Source organism: Lynx canadensis, chromosome C1 (genome assembly GCF_007474595.2).
Source record: "Lynx canadensis isolate LIC74 chromosome C1, mLynCan4.pri.v2, whole genome shotgun sequence".
Taxonomy (NCBI): domain Eukaryota; kingdom Metazoa; phylum Chordata; class Mammalia; order Carnivora; family Felidae; genus Lynx; species Lynx canadensis.
In genome coordinates, this window is record NC_044310.1 from 188276966 (window position 1) to 188299322 (window position 22357).

Genomic DNA, 22357 nt, shown 5'->3' on the forward strand with positions numbered 1-22357 from the left:
AAATGATGGCAGATTTCTTGCTAGAAATAATATGTATCAACATAATGGAATGACATCCTTTTTTTTTCACTTGAAATTTACTTGACATGCAGTGTTATATTAGTTTCAAGGGTATAACATAGTGATTCAAGAATTCTGTACATTACACAGTTTCATCACTGTAAGTGTATATTTATCATCTTTCACCATATAATAATACTAATGACTATATTCCCTGTGCTTTACTTTTATCCCTGTGACTTATTTTATAACTGGAAGTTTATACCTCTTAATCTGATGGAATGACATCTTTTGAGTGCTGAAAGATAAAACTGTAAACTCGAAATTTTTATATCCAGCAAAAATATCCTTCAAAATGAATTTACATATATACAAAATCTGATAGAATTATTTACCAGCAATCTGGCACTGCAAGAAATGTTCAAGCAGTTCTTCAGGTGAAAGGAAAATGAAACCAAATAGCAAATTGGGTCTATACAAAGAAATAAAGAACACTGTCAATAGTAAGTGTAAGTGAGAGAGAGAAAAGACTTTTTTTTGTCATCATTTGATTTCTTTAGAAAATAATTGCTTTAAAGCTAAATAGTAATATCATATATCGGTGTATAATGTATACATAAAGTACATGACAACAGTAGCACAAAAGACAGTAGGCAACAATTGAAACATGCAGCCCTAAGAGTCTTCTGTTATATGTAAAGTGATATAATTTGAAGGTAGAGTGTGATAAAGTAGGATGCGTGTTGTAAAACCCTACAGCAACGAAGCAAAAAGTAAAAGAGATATAGCTAATGTATCAGTGGAGTATATGAACTACTAAAAATACTCCAGCCAAAATTATTTAGGAAAAGAGGAGAAAAAACCCAAATGGAACAAATAGAAAATAAATTGGTATACACATAACAGTGTTAAATGGTCTTAAGCACTTTAGTTAAAATACAGAGCTTATCAGACTGGAGCAAGATCCAATTATGTACAACCTAAAGACTTTAAAGAACCAGATAGGTTGAAAGTAAAAAGATGGGAAAATACGCACTGTACAAAACTGAGTATAGAGTGTAAGAAAGCTAGAATATTAACTACTATTTAATGTGTTTTTTTTTTAATGTTTATTTATTTTTGAGAGAGAGAGAGACAGAGTGCAAGAAAGGGAGGGGCAGAGAGAGAGGGAGACACAGAATCGGAAGCAGGCTCCAGGCTCTGAGCCATCAGCCCAGAGCCCGACGCGGGGCTCGAACTCACGGACCGCGAGATCGTGACCTGGCTGAAGTCGGACGCTTAACCGACTGCGCCACCCAGGCGCCCCTATTTAAAGTAGACTTAAGAATAAGGAAAAAGAGAGATATTTCATAACGACAAGAGGATCAATTTATCAGCAACGTGTTCTTTAGGTGTGTATGTTTCCATTAGTAAAGCCTCAAAATTCATGAAGCAGAGGTCAACATTCCTTTCCTAGTAATTGATAATACAAGTAGACAGAAAATAAGTAAGCAGTTAGAAGACTTAAGCAACATTATCAAGAAACATAACCTAATTTACATTTATAGAGCATGTAATAGTAGCACAGTACACATTCTTTTCAACTACACATGGAACATTCACCAAGATATACCATATGTTGAACCATAAAATAAGTCTCATTTACCTCAAAAGAATGAAATCATATAGAAGTGTTCTCTGAGCATAACAGTTAAATTAGAAATCAGCAACAGCTATATGGAAAGTATTTGGAAATTGAAAAAACAATTGTAAATAATCCATGGATCAAAGAAGAAACCACAAGGGAAATTAGAAAAAAAATTTTTTTTTTTTAGTTTATTTTGAGAGAGAGAGCAAGGGAGCAGGGGAGAGGCAGAGAAAGAGGGAGAGAGAGAATCCCAAGAAGGCTCTGCACTGACAGTGCCCACTGATGTGGGACTTGATCTCACAAATCATGAGATCATGACCTGAGCCAAAAATCAAGAGTTGGATGTTTAACCAACAGTCACCCATGTGTCCGGGGAAATTAGAAAATATTTTGGATTGAGTGGTAATGAAAGCTGTATTTGGGATACAGCTAAGACATGCTAAAAGGGAAATGTATAGGTTTTTTGTTTTGTTTTTTTTGCGGGGGGTGGGGATGTATAATTTTGAAAGATGCTTGTATTAGAAACGAAGAAAAATTTAAAATCAGTAATTTTCTAAGCGTTTATTTTAAGCTAGAAAAAGAAGAGCAAATTAAACAGAAAGTAGAAGGAAGGAAATAAAACCGAAATCAGTGATTTAGAAAAATTGATAAAATAATTGAGAAAAATCAGTGAAATCAAAAGCTGGTTCTTTGAAAGGATATATAAAAATGATAAAACTTTAGTTAGATTGATGAAGGAAAAAAAGGTACAAATTAACAGTGCCAAGAATGAAAGGGTATTACTACAGATCATGCATAAATTAAAAGTATAATAAAGGATCATTGTGGACTTTATGCCAGTAAATTCAACGATTTAGATGAAGTAGACAAATTCCTTAAAAGAGACAAACTACCAAAACTGACACAAGAAGAAATAGAAAACCTGAATATCCCTTTAACTATCCTTATATCTATGAAATAAATTGAATTCATAATTAAAAACTCATAAAAAAAAAAAACTGGCCAGATAGTTCAAATGTGAATTCTATCAAAATTTTAAGAAAAAAATAATGATTGTCCCTAAACATTTTCAGAAAATAGGAGAGATTTTTCCCAGCTCATTTTATAAGATAGTATAACACCAAATCAAAGCCATATAAAGCCATTTTAAGAAAACTACACAACAGTATCCTTCATATACAAGCATAAAACTCCTTTACAAAATATTATCAAGTCAAATCCAGCAGTATAAATATGATGATATATCAGGATTAAGTGGAGTTTATGCCAAGTATATAAGTTTAACAGTAAAAAAATAATAATAATAATAATACAGTCCTTACTATTCAGAGATTCCACATTTGAAAATTTGCCCACTAGCTGAATTTTATTTGTAACTTAAAAGTCAATACTTGTGACACTTGGGATCACTTGCAGACATTTAATGACAAATTTGAGTCACCCAATACACATATTCCCTACTGAGGTCAAAGCTCTCTGCTTTCTTTCAGCTCTCCTATTGTAAACAAGTATTCTTTTCACAGTCTATTTAGTGTTACATTTTTCCCATTTTTTGCTTTTTGCTTTTTTCTTTAAAATGGCCTCCAAGTGTAGTGCTGATGTGCAATCTTGTCTTCCTAATCACAAGAAGGTCGTTATGTGCCTTATGGAGAAAATATGTGTGTTAGATAAACTTTGTTTAGGCATGAATTATAGTGATGTTGGCCATGATTTCAGTGTTTATGAATCAATCCTGTGTATTAAATAAGGTGTCTTTAAACAGAAGCACTTAAAGCTGTTTATTAATTAATTATTACAAATGTTGTAATCAGAGGCTCATAGGGGTCTAAACTTGGGTATCTACTAGGAACAGTAGTTCAGTGTTCACAATTTCAGTGTTCATTGGAGACTTTATAGTACATAATTACCACGAATAATGATACTTGACTTTCACCCTGTTATCTAAGGGCAAAGAAGGAAAATCACTGTTATCTCAGTTTATGCAGAAAAATGTGTTTGACAAAATTAAGCATCCTTGTTAAAAACTCTCAGGAAACTCAGAATAGAAGATAACTTCATTAACTAAAGCCTGCTTTATTGTCTTATATATAAGCGTATAATATATGTTTATATATAATAGCCTATAGATATGTTAGCCTACAGCTAACATCTTTCTTTCCTCAAGATCAGGAATAAACTAAGTATTTTACCTCCTATGACTCCTATTCTGGTCTTAAAATTTACATTAAAAATACATAAAATTTGATTTTTTATTATTAAATTTTAGAATTACACAAAATTGCAAAGACCTAAAATTTATATTGAAATGCAAGTAGACAAACAGTATTGAAAAACAGCAATTTAAAGTTGAAGAACTTATACTGTACTGCTTGTGGACAGAGATATAGATCAATGGAGCAGAGTAGAATATCCAGAAATAGCCCATATATTTCAGTAAAGATTCCTTAAGTTAGTTCTGTGGGGGTAGATATAATATTTTCAACAAATGGTTTTGGAATAAATGGGTGGGGAGTGATAATCCTTGATCAGATTATACACAAAAATGAAATCTAAATTGATCAAAGATCTAAATTTGAAAGCTAAAATTGAAAAATGTCCAGAAGATGACTTAGAAGCAAATCTTGATCTTAGGGTAGGCAAAGATTTCTTAGGAAGTAAAAAACACAAACTGTCAGAAGTAGCTGATAAATTTATTATAGTGAAATTAAAAATTGCTTTTCAGAAAACATCATTAAGAAAAGGAAAAGACACACCTCAGACTAGGCAGAAATTTTCAGCTACATATATTTGACAGAGGACTTGGATCCAAAATAAAGGCATACCTTGGAGATTTTGCAGGTGTGGTTGCAGACCATCCCCATAAAGTGAATGTTGCAATAAAACAAGTCAGATTAGTTTTTTGGTTTCCCAGTGCATATAAAAATTATGTTCGTGCTGTACTGTAGCTTATTATTAAGCTGTGCAATAATACTATATATTTTTTTAAAAGGTACATAATTGAAAAATATTAAAAAATTTTTTTCAAGTTTTATTTATTTTTGAGAGGGAGAGCATGAGTTGGGGAGAGGCAGAGAGAGAGGGAGACACAGAATCTGAAGCAGGCTCCAGGCTCTGAGCTGTCAGCACAGAGCCCGACGCGGGGCTTGAACTCACAGACTGTGAGATGATGACCTGAGTTGAAGTCGGACGCCCAACCGACTGAACCACCCAGGCGCCCCTTGAAAAATCCTTTATTGCTAAAAAATGGTAACCACCATCTGAACTTTCAGAGTCGTCATCTTTTTGCTTGTGGGTCCTGCCTTGATGTTAATGGCTGCTAACTGATCAGGGTGGTGGTTGCTGAAGGTTGCTATGGAAATTTCTTAAAGTAAGTGCTTCATTGATTGACCTTTCCTTTCATGAATGATTTCTCTGTAGCCTGTGATGCTTTCTGATAGCAGTTTTACCCACAGTAGAACTTTTTTCAGAATTCAAATCAAACCCTGCTGCTGCTTTATCAACTCCGTTAATGTAATGTTCAAATTATTTTGTTGTCATTTCAACAGTTTTCATAGCATCTTCACTAGAAGCAGATTCATCTCAAGAAACTACTTTCTTTACTCATCTGTTCAAGTTTTATCATAAAATTGCAGCAAATTAGTCATATCTCCAGACTCTACTTCTAATTCTGGTTTTGCTCTTTCCACCATATCTGCAGTTACTTCCTCCACTGAAGTCTTGAATCCCTCAAAGTCATCCATGAGGGTTGGAATCAATGTCTTGCAAACTCCTGTTCATATTGATATTTTGACCTCTTCCCATGAATCACAGATGTTCTTCATGGTGTCTAGAATGGTGAATCCTTACCAGAGGTTTTCAATTTTACTTTACCCACATCCAACAGAGGAATCACCATCTAGGCAGCTATAGTGTTATGAAATGTATTTCATAAATAATAACACTTGAAAAGTCAAAAAGACTCCTTGACCCATGGGCTACAGAATGGATGTTGTGTTAGCAGGCGTGAAAACATTAATCTCATTGCCTATTTCCATCATAACTCTTGAGTGATCAGGTGTATTCTCAGTGAGCAGTAATATTTGGAAAGGAGTTTTGTTTTGTTTTTTTTTCCTGAACAGTAGGTCTCAACAGTGGGCTCAAGATATTAAGTAAACTATGTAAACAGATATGCTGTTATCCAGGCTTTGTTTTTCCATTTATAGAGCACAGGCAGGGTAGTTTAGCATAATTCTTAAGGGTCCTAGGATTTTCAGAATGGTCAGTGAGCATTTGCTTCACCCTAGTTACCAGCTACATTAATTCCTAACAAAGACAGTCAGCCTCTCATTTGAAGATTTGAAGCCAGGCACGGACTTCTTCTCTCTAGCTGTGAAAGACCTAGATAGCATCCTTTTCCTGTATAAAACTGTTTTATCTATGTTGAAAATCTGTTGTTTTGTATAGCCACCTTCATTAATTATCTTAGCTGGGTCTTCTGGATAACTTGGTTGCAGCTTTTACATCAGTACTTGCTGTTTCATCTTGCACTTTATGTTATAGAGATGGCTTCTTTTTTCTTTCTTTTCTTAAACATTATTTTTATTTATTTGCTTTTTAAGTAGACTTCATGCCCAGTTGGGGCTCAAACTAATGACCCTGAGATCAGGAGTTGCACACTCTACCAACTGAGCCAGCTAGGGGCCCCAATATGGCTTCTTTTCTTAAACCTCGCAAACCAATCTCTGCTAACTTCCAACTTTTCTTCTGTAGCTTCTTCACATCTTTCAGCCTCCATAGAATTGAAGAGAGTTAGGGCCTTGTCTGGATTAGTCTTTGGCCTAGGGGAATGTTGTGACTGGTTTGATCTTATATCTAGACCACTGTAACTTTCTCCATATCAGCAGTAGGGGTGTTTGGCTTTCTTTTTATTCATATGTTCACTGAAGTGCACTTTTAATTTTCTTTAAGAATTTTTCCTTTGCATTCACAACTTGGCTAACTGGTATAAGAGGACTATCTTAGCGTATCTAGGCTCTGGACATACCTTCCTCACTAAGCTTAAACATTTCTAGCTTTTGATTGAAAGTGAGAGATCACATGGAGGCCATTGTAGAATTATTAATTGGTCTAAGTTCAATATTGTTGTGTCTCAAGGAAGGCTCAAGGAGAGGAATAGAAAGGGGGAACCTGCTGGTCAGTGGAGCAGTCAGAGCACAAACATTTATCACCTAAGTTCATTGTCTTATATGGGTGTGGTTTGTGGTGCCCCAAGACAATTACAATGATGATATCAAGGATCACTGATCACGGATCATCATAACAAATTTAATGATGAAAAAGTTTGAAATACTGAGAGAATTACCAAAATGTGACACAGAGGCATGAAGTGAGCAAATGCTGTTTGAAAAATGGCACAGACTTTTTCAACTCAGGGTTGCTACAAACCTTTAATTTGTATAAAAAAAAAAAAATCAAATCTGTCAAATGCATTAAAGCAAAGTGCAATAAAATCAGGTCTGAAATAAAATTTCCAGAGACATTTTGAGGGAAAGAGGGGAAGAGAGAGAGCGTGTGTGTGTGTGTGTGTGTGTGTGTGTGCGCGCGTGTGTAGGAAGAAGTTTAGACAGTGGATAAATAGGCATATACTTTTATAAGAATTTAATCATACTATGCATAGTACTTAACATAAAATTAACTGTTTTACTTAAAAATAATGAGAAAAGGAAGCTAAAATGAAACTGAAGGAACCTCCTTTAAATGTTTCTTCAACAGAAGAAAAGATCTCTATAAAATTAAAAGAGATCAGGAGTAATATTTAAAAATACTGGTAATGTATAAAAAATATAAATTGCAGTAAAATCTTAGTATTTTATAACTTAGTAATCAAAATGCAAATAAAAAGGTATTTTTAATCTTTTTTTAGATTGGCAGAAAATGATAAAGTACACTGCAGAATGTGGGTAAATGAGTATTCTTGTGAGGGCAAAATCCTTTCTGGTGGAAGGCAGTGTGGCAGTACTTAAAATTTTAATATATGTGTATCCTTGGATATATAATTTGATGTCTAGAAATTTTTTCACAAAGAGATAATTAAATGTAAAAAGATATTGATCTGCCTCTAGAAATGTCTATCATTATGGGATTAAGTTAAGTATATCCATTCAATATGATAGTATACAGCTATTAAAAATGGTGATGTATTATAGATTTATATTTATTGCAATGGAAATAGGTCCTCAACAAGCTCATTTTATTTCTCAACAATAAGTAATAGCATGCCTAATGGAGCCTTATTTATATAAAATTGTGTGTGTGAATGGTAGACAAATCTCTGAGATAAATACTCACTAAAATGGTTATCTCTGAGTGGTGTCCTATTGGCATTTATTTGTGTTGTTAGATTTCTTTACAATAAGTATTTTATCATTTTTGTATTTGAAAAAGGTGAGACTTTTTTTTCCCTCACTGAACAAATGAATATGAATACAACCTTTAAGCAGTACCTGATTAAGTTCTACAAATACCTAAATCTAACAAGGTCTATAGAATCTGTTAATGTAATACCCAGGGGCTGTGCTTTGGGATGCTCTACTGTTGCCGTTGAAGTTACTCAGGAACCAACAGAACTGGTCACAGGTAGTTGGGGAGTTCTGAACTTTAGAGCCCAAGGCATTGACTGCTATTTTTAGTGCCACACCCTGCTGTAGTTAACTTCTTTAAAGACTTGATTGTTAAAAAACAAAGTCAAGTTTGAACCTTTGTTTTGTTGTTTTGATTTAGTTTTATTTTTAGCTTCATTTACATATAATTGACAAAGCTTTAACATATTTAAAGTGACTTGGTGTATGTATACATTGTGAAAGGATTCCTCTAATCTGTTTAAATAACATTCATCATCTCACATATGTATCTTTTCATTTATTTATTTATTTATTAATGTTTTATGTATTTTTGAGAGAGAGAGAGAGAAAGAGTATGAGTGGGGGAGGGGCAGAGAGCGAGAGGGAGACAGATTCCAAAACAGGCTCCAGGCTCTGAGCTGTTAGCACAGAGCCCAATGCAGGGCTCGAACCCCCGAACTGTGAGATCATGACCTGAGTTGAAGTCGGGCACTTAAGAGACTCAGCCACCCAGGAGCTCCTTTAAAGTTCTACATGCAGTAAATTTGAATTGTACAATACAATGATAATTAAGTGTAGTCACCATGTTATACGTTAGATCTTCAGACTTTATTTATTTATTGTGCAGTTGAAAGTTTGTACCCTTTCATCAACTTCTCCCTATTTTCCCATGCCTTGGCCATCACTTTTCTTTTTCCTTTTTTTTTTTTTTTTTTTTTGAGAAAGAGCAGGGGAGGGGCAGAGAGAGAGAGAGAGAGAGAGAGAGAGAGAGAGAGAGAGAGAATCCCAAGCAGGCTCCACACTGTCAGCACAGAGCCTGATGCCTGGCTCGAACTCACAAACCATGAGATCATGACATGAGCCAAAACCAACAGTTGGATGCTCAACCACTGAACCACCCAGGTGCCCCCTGGCAATAATTTTTCTATGAGTTTGACTTTTTTTTTTTAAAGATTCCACATGAAAGTAATACCAGGAAGTATTTGTCTTTGTTGTTTTACTTTGGATTAACAAGAGTGTGGTGCACGCTTGCCCTTGTTTATGAAGAATAGTAACATTAGAAGGCATTGTCTTCTCTGCATATATATCAGGTACCATCTTAATCATTGGGTTGGAGGGGAAGTAAAATTCCTGCCCTCCAAAATTTCATTCTTTAGTAGAGCACTGAACAGTCAAGGGACTATTTCTGTGAACCGCGCTATGGCAGCACAACAGTAGGACTTTTGACTTAGATGTTGGTGTGGTTCTTGGACTTGGGTGGCTGTTCAAGGAAGATCTTCCAGGGGAGGGGTGCCTGGGTGGCTCAGTCTTAAGCGTCTTACTCTTGATCTCCACTCAGGTCATGATCTCACGGTTCAAGCCCCATATTGGTCTCTGCACTGACAATGTGGAACCTGCTTGGGATTCTCTCTTTCTCTCCCTCTCTCTCTCTCTGCTCCCTCACTCATGCCTGTGCAGGCTTTCATGTGCGTGCATGCTCTCTCTCAAAATAAATAAATAAACTTAAAAAAAAAAAGGATTTCCAGGGGAAATATCTGAACTGAATTTGGAATTTCAGTTTAGGCATCTGAACTGAAGTTTGAAAGGTTAAACATGAATTAGCCAAACCAAAGAAAGAGCTATCTAGGGAAATCTAGGTAGAGACAAAGGCATGGAGGCATGCAAAGCACAGTACTTGTTGGGAACTATAGGTCGTTCAGCCTGGTGTAGAGATTGAGGTAGTACAGGCAACAGAATGAAGCTAGAGAGGTCTGATCATGAAGGGTCTTGTCAGCTGTCAGAGTTTTTTCCTCTGGACTTCTTATAAATACAGCCTTTGTTTAGGTAGGATGGGAATCTTTGAGTCATCTTTGACTATTGAGACTCCCTCCCATCCTTAAACTCCCTTATAATTAGGCACCAAATCCTGTCAATTTTGGGAACTTGGATTGAAATGGAATCATGACAAGCTAGATGTAGACTGTGTTCCTTACTGTAACTTAAGTCTTTTTAATTTCTAGGTCTTTGCCTTGGCTCACAGACCCTTAGTAAATGTTCCAATGAGTGGGTTATAGGAAGGGAGTTCTAAAGAGAAAATGTTTAGTATTTTTACACGTGATGATGTATAATTTTTCTATTCTTCATTTCATTATAGAATATTTAAAAGTGTTTTGTTTTTGTTTTTGTTTTTTAAATTTATTTTTGAGAAAGAGAGCATGAGCGGGGGACGGCAGAGAGAGGGACACAGGATCCAAAGCAGGCTTCAGGCTCTGAGCCATCAGCACAGAGCCCAATGCATGGCTCAAACTCCCAAACCATGAGATCATGACCTGAGCCAAAGTCGGACACTCAACCAACTGAGCTACCCAGGCGCCCCTATTATAGAAAATTTAATAGTCTTAAGAGGCCTCGTTGAAAAGTCAACTCTTCAATAATTAAAAATCTCCAAAATGGAATCAGACCGATTAGTAAGATCTGCTTGGTCAGTGCACTGGTGGGTGACTGAAGCAGCATCATGGTAGGAAAGAGGTACCAGAAAGCTTCTGACGATTTGATTTTGATGAATATACCCCAGATCACATAGTGTATGTCTTTTTTTTTTTCCTAGCTGAGAACAGTCATGTGACTGTCCAGTAGAGATTAATTTTTTAGAGGAAATTTGTAAACATGTACATTTATTGCTTTTTACTTGTCATAATAATGTGAGAATGCGCTTTGAACTTATGGACACATACAGCGTTTATTTTGTGTTTACTAAAAGGAAGACTATGCAGAGATGGTTGGCATTTCCAACAATTAGGCATTGTTTCAGTGAAATAATTGTGCCATTTTGAAGGCAAATTATGTATCGGAGGCATATCTTTGAAGCAGCTTTATGATTATCAGCAACACAGGTGCTGTAACTATTATTTTAGTGGAATTGAATCTTTTGTTATATGGGTCACATAACCAGGAACTGAACTTTTACACTTGTAACTGTGCAAGACTCTTATTAAGACATAATGTAATACAAACAGAAGATAGGTGTCTCAAAGTGTTTTTGTATATGGGCTTAAGAGCAAAGGTATTTATCACATAGAACTAGAATGAGAGCATTATAATACAGTCCAATTTATGCATATGTTTAATATTTTAAAGCCTTTCCTTTGTTTCCTTCCTTCTTTTCTTAAAGTATAAATTAGCTAAGCCTATTTCCTTCTCCCATCAAAGAAAAAAAGGAGATACAAAGGTGTTTCTTCTGTCACCTCTCACTTCCCATTATCTAATTTTTAAAGTTTTTTTTTTCCTTTTTTTAACTCACATTTAAATCTATATGCTGTAGCTTGAAATGAAAAAGATTTTTGCATATGTGGCTTCAATGAATGTTCCTATAGCCTGGTTAATATGGTTTTATTGTGACAAAATCTCCCTAAGATGTGTGTTATATAGAGCTGATTAAAATGGAATTTTCCCTGTAACTTTATATTAGCTGTCTTATATCCTCTTGAGTATAGGTGGTATAATGATAAATAAGTATTTTGTTTCTTATACTTAATCTTAAAACCAAGGTGAACATTTTTAAAATGGGTAGATATACATTTGTCTTATTTTCTTTTTTCCTGTAGAGATCATTACAGTTGTAACAAATAATACAGGTTTTGTACACTTTGCCCAGTCTCCCTCAGTAATAACATTTTGTAGAACCATAGTACAATATTACAACCAGGATATTGACATTGTACAATCTATTCTTATTAATTCAGATTTTTCCAGTTTTACTTGAACTCATTTGTATATGTGTATAATTCTGTACTGTTTAATCTCTGTATGTTTGTGTATCTATCACTACAGTAAAGCTGAATAGCTCCTTATCACAAGGGTCCCTCTTGTTGCCCTTTTATAACACCTGCTTTTCTTCTGCCAGTTCATTGTTCCTCCCCATCTCTGACTCCTGGCAGCCAGTAATCTCTCCTCCATTTCCAAATGTTTTTTCGTTTCAAAAGTGTTATATAAATGAAATCATATAGTATGTAACCATGTGAGATTGACTGTTTTCACTCAGTATAATTCCCTGGAGATTCGTCCAAGTTTGTATGAATTAGTTGCTTACTCCTTTTTATTACTTGTTTTTTTTTTAAGTTAGAGAATTTCCACATAGTTTAGTACTTAGTTTCTACTTTGTTTCCTTCCTAATCTATTTTAAAAATACATATATTTGTCTTAAATCTAGGTGACAAAACACGACCACCATCCTCAAGCCCCTCTAGTATTATCCGGCGCACTTCCTCTCTGGATACACTTGCTGCTCCATACCTTGCAGGGCACTGGCCTCGTGATAGTCATGGGCAGGCTGCTCCTTGCATGAGGGACAAGGCTACACAGGTAGGTTTATTAAAATTCTTTTTTTTTGGGAGGTGGGGAAGGGCGCCTGGGTGGCTCAGTCTTAACCGAAGTGTCTGACTTCAGCTCGGTCTGTGAGTTCAAGCCCCACATCAGGCTCTGTGCTGACAGCTCAGAGCCTGGAGCCTGCTTCAGGTTTTGTGTCTCTCTCTCTCTCTGCCCTTCCCCCACTCGCACTCTGTGTCTCTCTCTCTCTTTCTCTCTCAAAAATAAATAAACATTAAAAAAATTTTTTTATGGGGCACCTGGGTGGCTCAGTCGGTTGGGCAACCAACTTCGGCTCAGGTTATGATTTCACGGTTTGTGAGTTGGAGCCCTATGTCAGGCTTTGTGCTGACAGCTCAGAGCCTGGAGCCTGCATAGGATTCTGTGTCTCCCTTTCTCTCTGACCCTCCCCTGCTCACACTCTGTCTCTCTGTCTCTGTCTCTCTCTCTCTCTCTCTCAAAAATAAACATTAAAAAAAGGGGTTTTTTTAATGTAAAAAAAAATTTTTTTTTTTTTGAGAGAGTACACATGAGCTAGTGCAAGCAGGGGAGGGGGCGAAGGGAGAGGGGAGAGAGAGAATCATAAGCAGGCAGGCTCCACACTCAGAGTCTGATGCTTAACTGACGGAGCCACCCACGTACCCCCATTTTGACCATTTTTAAGTATATAACTTAGTAGCATCAATTACATTCACACTCTTGTGCAACTATTGCCATTATCTGTTTCAAAACTTTCATCACCCAAACGAAAACTCAGTAAGTCCTCATTCTTTTTCCAGCCCCTGTAACCACTATTCAACTTTCTGTTTCTGTGAATTTGCCTGTTCTAGGTATTTCATATAACTGGAAGCATATGATATTTGTACTTCTTTATCTGACTCATTTTGCTTAACATAATGTTTTCAAGGTTTATCCATGTTGTACCATTTGTTTTCATGGCTGAATAATATTCTATTGGATGGATAAACATGTTTATCCATTTCTGGTTTTGGACATTGGGGTTGTTTACAAATTTTGGCAATTGTGAACAGTGCTGAAACAAACACTGGTGTGTAGATATCTGTTTGAATCTCTGCTCTCAATTCCTTTTGGCACGTATGTAGGAGTGAAATTGCTGGGTCATATATTTAGCTTTTAGAGGAACAGTCTGGCAGTTCCTCTAAAATATATGGCTCAGCAGCTGCACCAGTTTACATTCCCTCCAGCAGTGTATAAGGACTCCAGTTTCTCCATATCCTCACCAAAACTTAACTATTTTTCTGTTTTCTCTTCAGTATAGCTATCCTGGTAGATATGAAATTATATCTTGTGAGTTTTATTTATATTTTCCTAATGACTGATGATGTTGAGCATCTTTTCATATGCTTATTGTATATCTTCTTTGGAATTCAGGCAATTTTTAACATCTCTGTGCTTTTGTTTCCTCTTTGTAAAATGGGAGCAGGACACCTGGGTGGTTCAGTCAGTTAAGTACCCCACTCTTGGTTTTGGCTCAAGTCATGATCTCACGGTCATGGGATCAAGCTCTGCATTGGGCTGAGCGTGGAGCCTGCTTGGGATTCTGTTTCCCTCTCTCTCTCTGCCCCTCCCCTGCTTGCACACGCACACACACTGTCTCTCTCAAAATAATTAAATAAACATTAAAAAAAAATAAAATGGGGAAAAGAATAGTACCTGTCTTTTAAGGTTATTATGAGGATTAAACAAGGAAATATATATAAAACACTTAGAACAGTGGCTGGCCCACAGTAAGCATTTAATAAATGCTTGCCATTGAAATTACTACCTTTGGTTATTGTCACAACAAGAATGGCATGTAGATTTCATATCCTGTGTAGTTTGTTAACTGCTATTAGCTTCCCTGGAGGATTATGTTGAAAAAGATTCAGGCTAAAGATTATTGGGACTGATTAGCAGTTTTTGCCCATGTTGAGAGACTTGGGGCTCTTTTATCACCCCTGGTCCAGACAGTGCTAGAGCAGACAATATGATGGAAGTAATTTATCTTATAGTGTAGATGGGTGCTTGCAGGAAATTCCTGTTAGACTTTTGACAAAACTTTTCATGTTATGACTCTGAGCCCTGGTTCTTCATTTAAAAAAATATGTATGACTCCAAGGTCTATCTCAGTATTTCAGGGATGAGTGGGAATGAGAAGCGGAGGTTCTGAAAAATACAGAGAAAGGCAGCATCAAAAAAGTTTAGGAAGGGGTGCCCGGGTGGCTCAGTCGGTTAAGTGTCCGACTTCAGCTCAGGTCATGATCTCACGGTTTGTGGGTTTGAGCCCTGTGTCATACTCTGTGCTGACAGCTCGAAGCCTGCTTTGGATTCTGTGTCTCCCTCTCTCTCTCTCTGACCCTTGCCCACTCATGCTCTTTCTCTTTCTCAAATATAAATAATAAACATTAAAAACAAAAAGTTTAGTAGGAGTGTGGCAGCAAGTTTTTAAAGATGTTAATCTCCTCTCCTGCCGCACCTCCACCCCATCATTGCTTTGGTCATGAGAATGAGTGCCTGATTAAGATTTTATTGTACATGATTATTTGTTATCCTAATTACTTGACACAAAGATAGCAAAAATGTGGCATCATTTCTTTTTTTCTGTGTCTCTGGCAGACATTGCTTATTCCCTGTGAACTCAAATTGCCCAAGAGTCTCTCTAGTGCAGTGCCTTAGCTTGCCATTGCCAGTGGAGCAGGGCTGGTCGATGAGACCATCTGCAAGACTCATCTACCATTTCTGCTTCAGAGTTTGGTACACTACTAAATACTACATTGCCACCAACCTCTACCTCCTGGCCCCCCTCCTCCCATGTTCTTTTAATGATTCTTTTTTTTTTTTTAAATTTTTTTTTTCCACGTTTATTTATTTTTGGGACAGAGAGAGACAGAGCATGAACGGGGGAGGGGCAGAGAGAGAGGGAGACACAGAATCAGAAACAGGCTCCAGGCTCTGAGCCATCAGCCCAGAGCCCGACGCGGGGCTCGAACTCACGGACCATGAGATCGTGACCTGGCTGAAGTCGGACGCTTAACCGACTGCGCCACCCAGGCGCCCCTTAATGATTCTTTTAAAAACACCATTTACCAGCTTGCCCTCCAAACTTAGACCAATTTGTATTTCTAGCATTATCTATGTTGTAATTCCATTAATTTAATTTAATTCACCTAATTTGCAAGGGGTGCCTTTTGAATTTTCTGACGTATACCAGTTTGTGGGAATGAAATGAAGCGTGTATGTATGGCTGGATTCTTTGACATTCTTTTGACTCAAAAGGTAATCTCTTCCCAACTTTCCTAACCACCTACGCTTCTTCACAGGGGACATGTGAATATGTGAATTTGTGACTCATGTGATTGGTGTCTGGTTTACTTTATTACATAAACCAGTCATCTTTTCCTTTTAAAAATCTTATGTTATTTTCTCTCAGAACTCCTACATTTCAGAGGCTATTTTTCCCTCTTCAGGGGTTTATTTTGATTAAGAGCTTGTTTTCTTTTTCAATTTTTGCACTGGTGTGAAATTGTAGTCCAAGTTCAGAAACTATAAGATGGCCTGTTATTAAAACCTAATAAAATTATATACTTTGTAAATTAGAGACTACAATAATGTAGAATTACTGAAGGTAGCTATTTATAAGTCTAGTGTTAGAAATGAAAGTACTAAAGAGGTAGATTAGCTTTTTAAAAAAAAATACTTTTTGAGTAACTTGCTCTTTTGTGTAAAACCTTGGTCCATTGGTTAAAATTGGATTGTAATATTAAGAGAGAAGAAAAGTGTTAAAAATCTTTTTTTTTTTAAGACCTAATATAATAACCTCTGTATAAGCTCTGTAGTTGCTTCCTAGTAGCATTGACTATCTTGGTTAAGCCTAGGATTCTGAAGTAATCTAAATTTCCATGGGGTGCCTGGGTGGCATTGGTTAAGTGTCTGACTTCGGCTCAGGTCATGATCTCACAGTTGTGAGTTTGAGCTCTGTGACAGGACCTGTGCTGACAACTTAGACCCTGGAGACTGCTTCAGATTCTGTGTCTCCCTCTCTCTCTGCCCCTTCCCTGCTCGTGCTCTGTCTCTTTTTGTCTCTCTCTCTGTCTCTCTCTATCTCTCTCTCAAAAAATAAATAAACATTAATTTTTTTTTTTTTTTTAATTTCCAGATGCTTCACCACTTGACTGGTGTTCCTGTTTTTTGGTTTGTTTTTTTTTCCCACATGTTAGATCAGATTTGTCTAGGCCAGTGACTCTATACATTGTTTTTTAAATAGGCTGGGCTGTAACAAAGTAGGATTACATCATGGAATCCTTTAAAACAAATACAGTTTCTTTTTTTTTTTTTTTTTCAACGTTTATTTATTTTTCGGACAGGGAGAGACAGAGCATGAACGGGTGAGGGGCAGAGAGAGAGGGAGACACAGAATCGGAAACAGGCTCCAGGCTCTGAGCCATCAGCCCAGAGCCCGACGCGGGGCTCGAACTCCCGGACCGCGAGATCGTGACCTGGCTGAAGTCGGACGCTTAACCGACTGCGCCACCCAGGCGCCCCACAAATACAGTTTCTTGACTGTGTAATTGATATTTTTCTTTTTACCTGTTAAAAATAATTTAGAAAATACACTCCAGCTCTCAATAATGGACTTGCAGTGCCCTGTGTACTCTGTTCACTGATGCTTCCCAGGATTTCTATTTTGTATGGAATGCTTTCCCACCATTTGCTTAGATAACTTATACTCTGAAGCCTCCCCCAATTTCATAAAATCTTGTCTACCTGCTTCCCTGTCCTTCTAGTTCTGGTTTAGATTCCTTTCTTAGAGGGAACTTCTATCATCACATGTGGCTATTTATTGTAACGTAATTGGATATTTATCCTTTCTCTCCTAGAAAAAACTTCTTGAAAATAAGAACTGTGTTTCCTCTCTAACCTCAGTACCTAGTCCAGTGTCTGACATGTTAGTAGTAGATGCTTAATAGTTTTGTGGTATACAGTGCAAGGCTGAACAAAAATTGAAATGTACTTAATTAAAACTCAGTTTTACTTTTTATTAATATCTAGAGTGTCTTAAAGGCACAGCTTCTTAGTGGAACAAAGAGAACAATTATCTTTTGAGTTAGGAGTTTAAGTAAAATCAGTGATTTTTGCTAAGTAATTTTTCTTGTTTGACCATCTTACAACTGACATTAGCAAAGCTATTGCTCTTCATGTTTACTTTTATTTGTCTTAATACTCTTGTTCTCATTTTAATTTGTTCTTAACAAGTCTATAGGAAGCTTTTATATTCTTTTGCTTTTCCTTGAGTTAAATCTTACACTTATTATATTTAGACTTCCCTAATTAAAAAAAAAAGTTGTATTTTGAAAGTCTCATTTATAGAAAAGTTGCAAGAATAGTAGATTGAACACCAGTAGACTCCTCACTTATATTCACCAAATATAAACATTTATATATGAACATTTTAATATGTATTTTTATTTTTTGTGTGTATATAATTGCTGTTATTATTGTTACTATTTGCTAATTGTTAGTAAGTTGAAGACATTCTGATTCTTCAAATAGTTCAACATGTATATATGAACAAGGACTTACAAAAAGTACCAAAGTACTTACCAAATTCAGGAGATTTAACATTGATTGATACCATGCTATTATTTAATATGTTGTACATAGTCAAATTTTTTAAGTTTTCTCATTGTTCTCTGTAGTAATTTCTCATGTAAGCCAGGATCTAGTCAAGAAACACACTTGGCATTTAGATGTTATGCTTATTTGGTATTCTTTATTCTGAAACCATTCCTTAGCTTTTCTTGGTCTTTCATGACATAGATATATTTTTTAAGAGTGCAAGCCAGTATATTTGTTGAATATTCTCAACGCAAGTCTCTGTTTCTTCACAATTAAATTCAACTTACTACATTTTTGGCAGGAATACTGTATATATGTGATCTATATATAGCCTTCAATCTTGTTTTTTATTTAAGGACATCACTCTATCCATATAGAAAGATTCCCCCTTAAGTAGGGATAGAAAGATCATACGTCAACTCATAAAGGCTTTATATGAAAGGCCCACAGCCAATATCATCCTCATTAGGGAAAAACTGAGAGGCTTTCCCCTATGGTCAGGAATAAGATAAGAATGTCTGCTCTCACCCACCATTACTATTTAACATAGTACTGGAAATCTTAGCATCAGCAATCAGACATCAGAGAGAAACAAAAGGCATCTAAATAGGAAAGGGAGAAGTCAGACTTCTTCTATCTGCACATGAGACTCTATGTAGAAAACCTGAAAGGCTCCACCAAAAATTTCTAGGACTAATACATGAATTCAGCAAAGTTGCAGGATATAAAATCTATATACAGAATTCTGTTGCATTTCTGTACACCAATAATGAAGTAGGAGAAAAAGAAATCAAGGAGTCAATCCCATTTGTAATTGCACCAAAAACAATAAGATATCTAGGAATAAATCTAACCAAACATGTAAAAGAACTGTACTCTGAAAACTATAGAACACTTATGAGAGAAATTAAAGAGGACACAAAGAAATGGAAGAGCACTCCATGCTCTGGGATAGGAAGAACAAACATTGTTAAAATGTCTATACTACCCAAAGCAGTCTACACATTTAATGCAGTCCCTATCAAAATACCACTAGAATTTTTCACAGAGGACTTTCACAAAAGTACCCTAATGGCCAAAGCAGTCCTGAAAAAGAAAAACAAAACTGGAGGTGGCGCAATTCTAGATTTCAAGCTATATTACAGAGCTCTGGTCATTAAGACAGCATGGTACTGGCACAAAAACACACATAGATCAATGGAACAGAATAGAGAACCTAGAAATGGACCCACAACCATATGATCAACTAATCTTCAACAAAGCAGGAAAAAATACCTGGTGGAAAAAAGACCGTCTCTTCAACAAATGGTGTTGGGAAAACTAGACAGCAACATGCAGAAGAATGAAACTGGATCAGTTTCTTATACATACTGCAAAATAAATTCACAATGGATGAAAGACCTAATTGTGAGACAGGAAACCATCAAAATCCTTGAGGAGAACACAGGCAGCAACCTCTTTGGCCATAGCAACTTCTTACTAGACATGTCTCCAGAGGCAAGGGAAATGAAAGCAAAAATGAACTATTGGGACCTCATAAAGATAAGCTTCTGCACAGCAAGGAAGTAATCAACAAAACTAAAATGCAGCCTACAGAATGGGAAGTGATATTTGCAAATGGCATATGTGATAAAGGGTTAGTGTCCAAAATCTATAAAGAACTAATAAAACTCAACACCCAAAAAACAAATAATCCAGTGAGGAAATGGGCAGAAGACATGAATAGACACTTTTCCAAAGAAGACATCCAGATGGCCAACAGACATATGAAAAGATGGTCAACATCAGTCATCATCAGCAAAATACAAATCAAAACCACAATGAGATACCACTTCACACCAGTCAGAATGGCTAACACTAACACAAGAAACAACAGGTGTTGGCAAGGATGTAGAGCAAGGGGAACCTTTTTGTTGGTAGAAATGCAGCCACTCTGGAAAACAGTATGGAGTTTCCTCAAAAAGTTAAAAATAGAACTACTCTATGATCCAGCAATTGTACTACTAGGTATCTATCCAGAGGATACAAAAATACATATTTGAAGGGGTACATGCATCTTGATGTTTATAGCAATACTATCAACAATAGTCAAACTATGAAGAGAGCCCAAATGTCCATTGACATATGAATGGATAAAGATGTGATGCATATTATATATATACATATATATACACATATATGCACACATACAGTGTAATGTTACTCAGCCATCAAAAAGAATGAAATCTTGCCATTTGCAGTGACGTGGATGGAGCTAGAATGTATTATACTAGGCAAAATAAGGCAGGGAAAGACAAATACCATATGATTTCACTCATATGTGGGATTTAAGAAACAAAACAGATGGATGTATGGAAAGGGGCAAAAAAAAAAAAAAAACGAGAAAAAAAAGAATGACGGAAACAAACCATAAAAGACTCTTAATGATAGAGAACAAACAGGCTTGTTGGAGGGAGGTGGGTAGAGGGTTGGCTAAATGGGTGATGGGTATTAAGGAGGGCACTTATTATGTATGATAAGCACTGGGTATTGTGTGTAAGTGATGAATCACGGAATTCTGTTCCTGAAATCAATATTGCACTGTATGTTAAACTAATTAGAATTTAAGTAAAAAATTTTAAACATTAAAAAATAAATAAAAATACATTTCTCAAAAAAAAAATTCCCCCTTTAAAAGTCACCCCCCACACCTTATATAGAGAGTATTGTTTTGAACAGGCTGTACATTCATTCTTAGAGTACAAAAATCAAGAAGTACATAAGTATAATACAGTGAAGGAAGGATCTTCTTCCCATGAGGAAGCCACTGATGTTTCTTTTGTTACAATGTATATTCTTGCAGAGATACTTTACATATATGTATGTTCTTTATACTGGTCCTCTATAAAAGTAGTTGCTATACATACTATACTGAGCCTTGAATTTTTCACTTAATATCTCATAGAGATTATTGTGAACTTCCTTATTCATTTTTAATGGCTGAATAAGTATTTTGTTGTAAAGATATACCATAATTTATTTAACAGATCCTCTATTTACATTGTTCTAATCTTGTAAAAACAGTGCTACAGGGAATAATATGCTGTATCATTTTGTGCACAAAGATAAACATTTTGTACATCTGCATGATAAATAACCAAAAGAAGGGTGAGATAAAGGGTATGTGCATTTGTAACTTTGACAGCAATTGCTGAGTCTCCTTCCATAAAGGCTGTACTAATTTACACTTCTACCAGCAATGTAGGAGAGTATGAAATAAAATCACCCAGTTTGTGGTTTTAATTTGCTTTTATCTTATTATGGGTGAGACTGAGCATATTTTTTTTTAAATTTTTTAATTTATTTTTTTAATTTACATCCAAGTTAGTTAGCATATAGTGCAACAGTGATTTCAGGAGTAGATTCCTTAATGCCCCTTACCCATTTAGCCCATCCCTCCCCCCAAAACCCCTCCAGTATCTCTCTGTTTGTTCTCCATATTTAAGTGTCTTATGTTATTGCCCCCCTCCCTGTTTTTATATTATTTTTGCTTCCCTTCCCTTATGTTCATCTGTTTTGTCTCTTAAGTCCTCATATGAGTGAAGTCATACGATATTTGTCTTTCTCTGACTAATTTTGCTTAGCATAATACCCTCTAGTTCCATCCACGTAGTTGCAATAGCAAGATTTCATTCTTTTTGATTGCCGAGTAATACTCCATTGTATGTATGTATGTGTATATATATATGTGTGTGTGTGTATATACACACACATATGTATATATATGTACATATATGTATACACACATACATACACATATATGTGTATACATACACATATATATGTATACACACACACACACACACATATCTCACATCTTCTTTATCCGTTCATCTACTGATGGACATTTGGGTTCTTTCCATACTTTGGCTATTGTTGATAGTGCTGCTATAAACATGGGGGTGCGTGTGTCCCTTCGAAACAGCATACCTGTATCCCTTGGATAAATGCCTAGTAGTGCAGTTGCTGGGTCGTAGGGTAGTTCTATTTTTAATTTTTTAAGGAACCTCCATACTGTTTTCCAGAGTGGCTGCACCAGTTTGCATTGCCACCAACAGTGCAAAAGAGATCCTCTTTCTCCGCATCCTCACCAACATCTGTTGTTGACTGAGTTGTTAATGTTAGCCATTCT

The 22357-nt window shown here is 36.0% G+C and overlaps 1 protein-coding gene across 1 annotated transcript in view; it reads left to right on the forward strand.

Moving 5' to 3' along the window:
• Nucleotides 1-22357, forward strand: part of FAM117B (family with sequence similarity 117 member B) — a 63621-nt gene that overhangs the window by 3687 nt on the left and 37577 nt on the right. Inside the window, 1 exon segment of the mRNA XM_030326766.1 lies at nt 12416-12567. Within this exon segment, the coding sequence (XP_030182626.1) occupies nt 12416-12567 (152 nt within the window).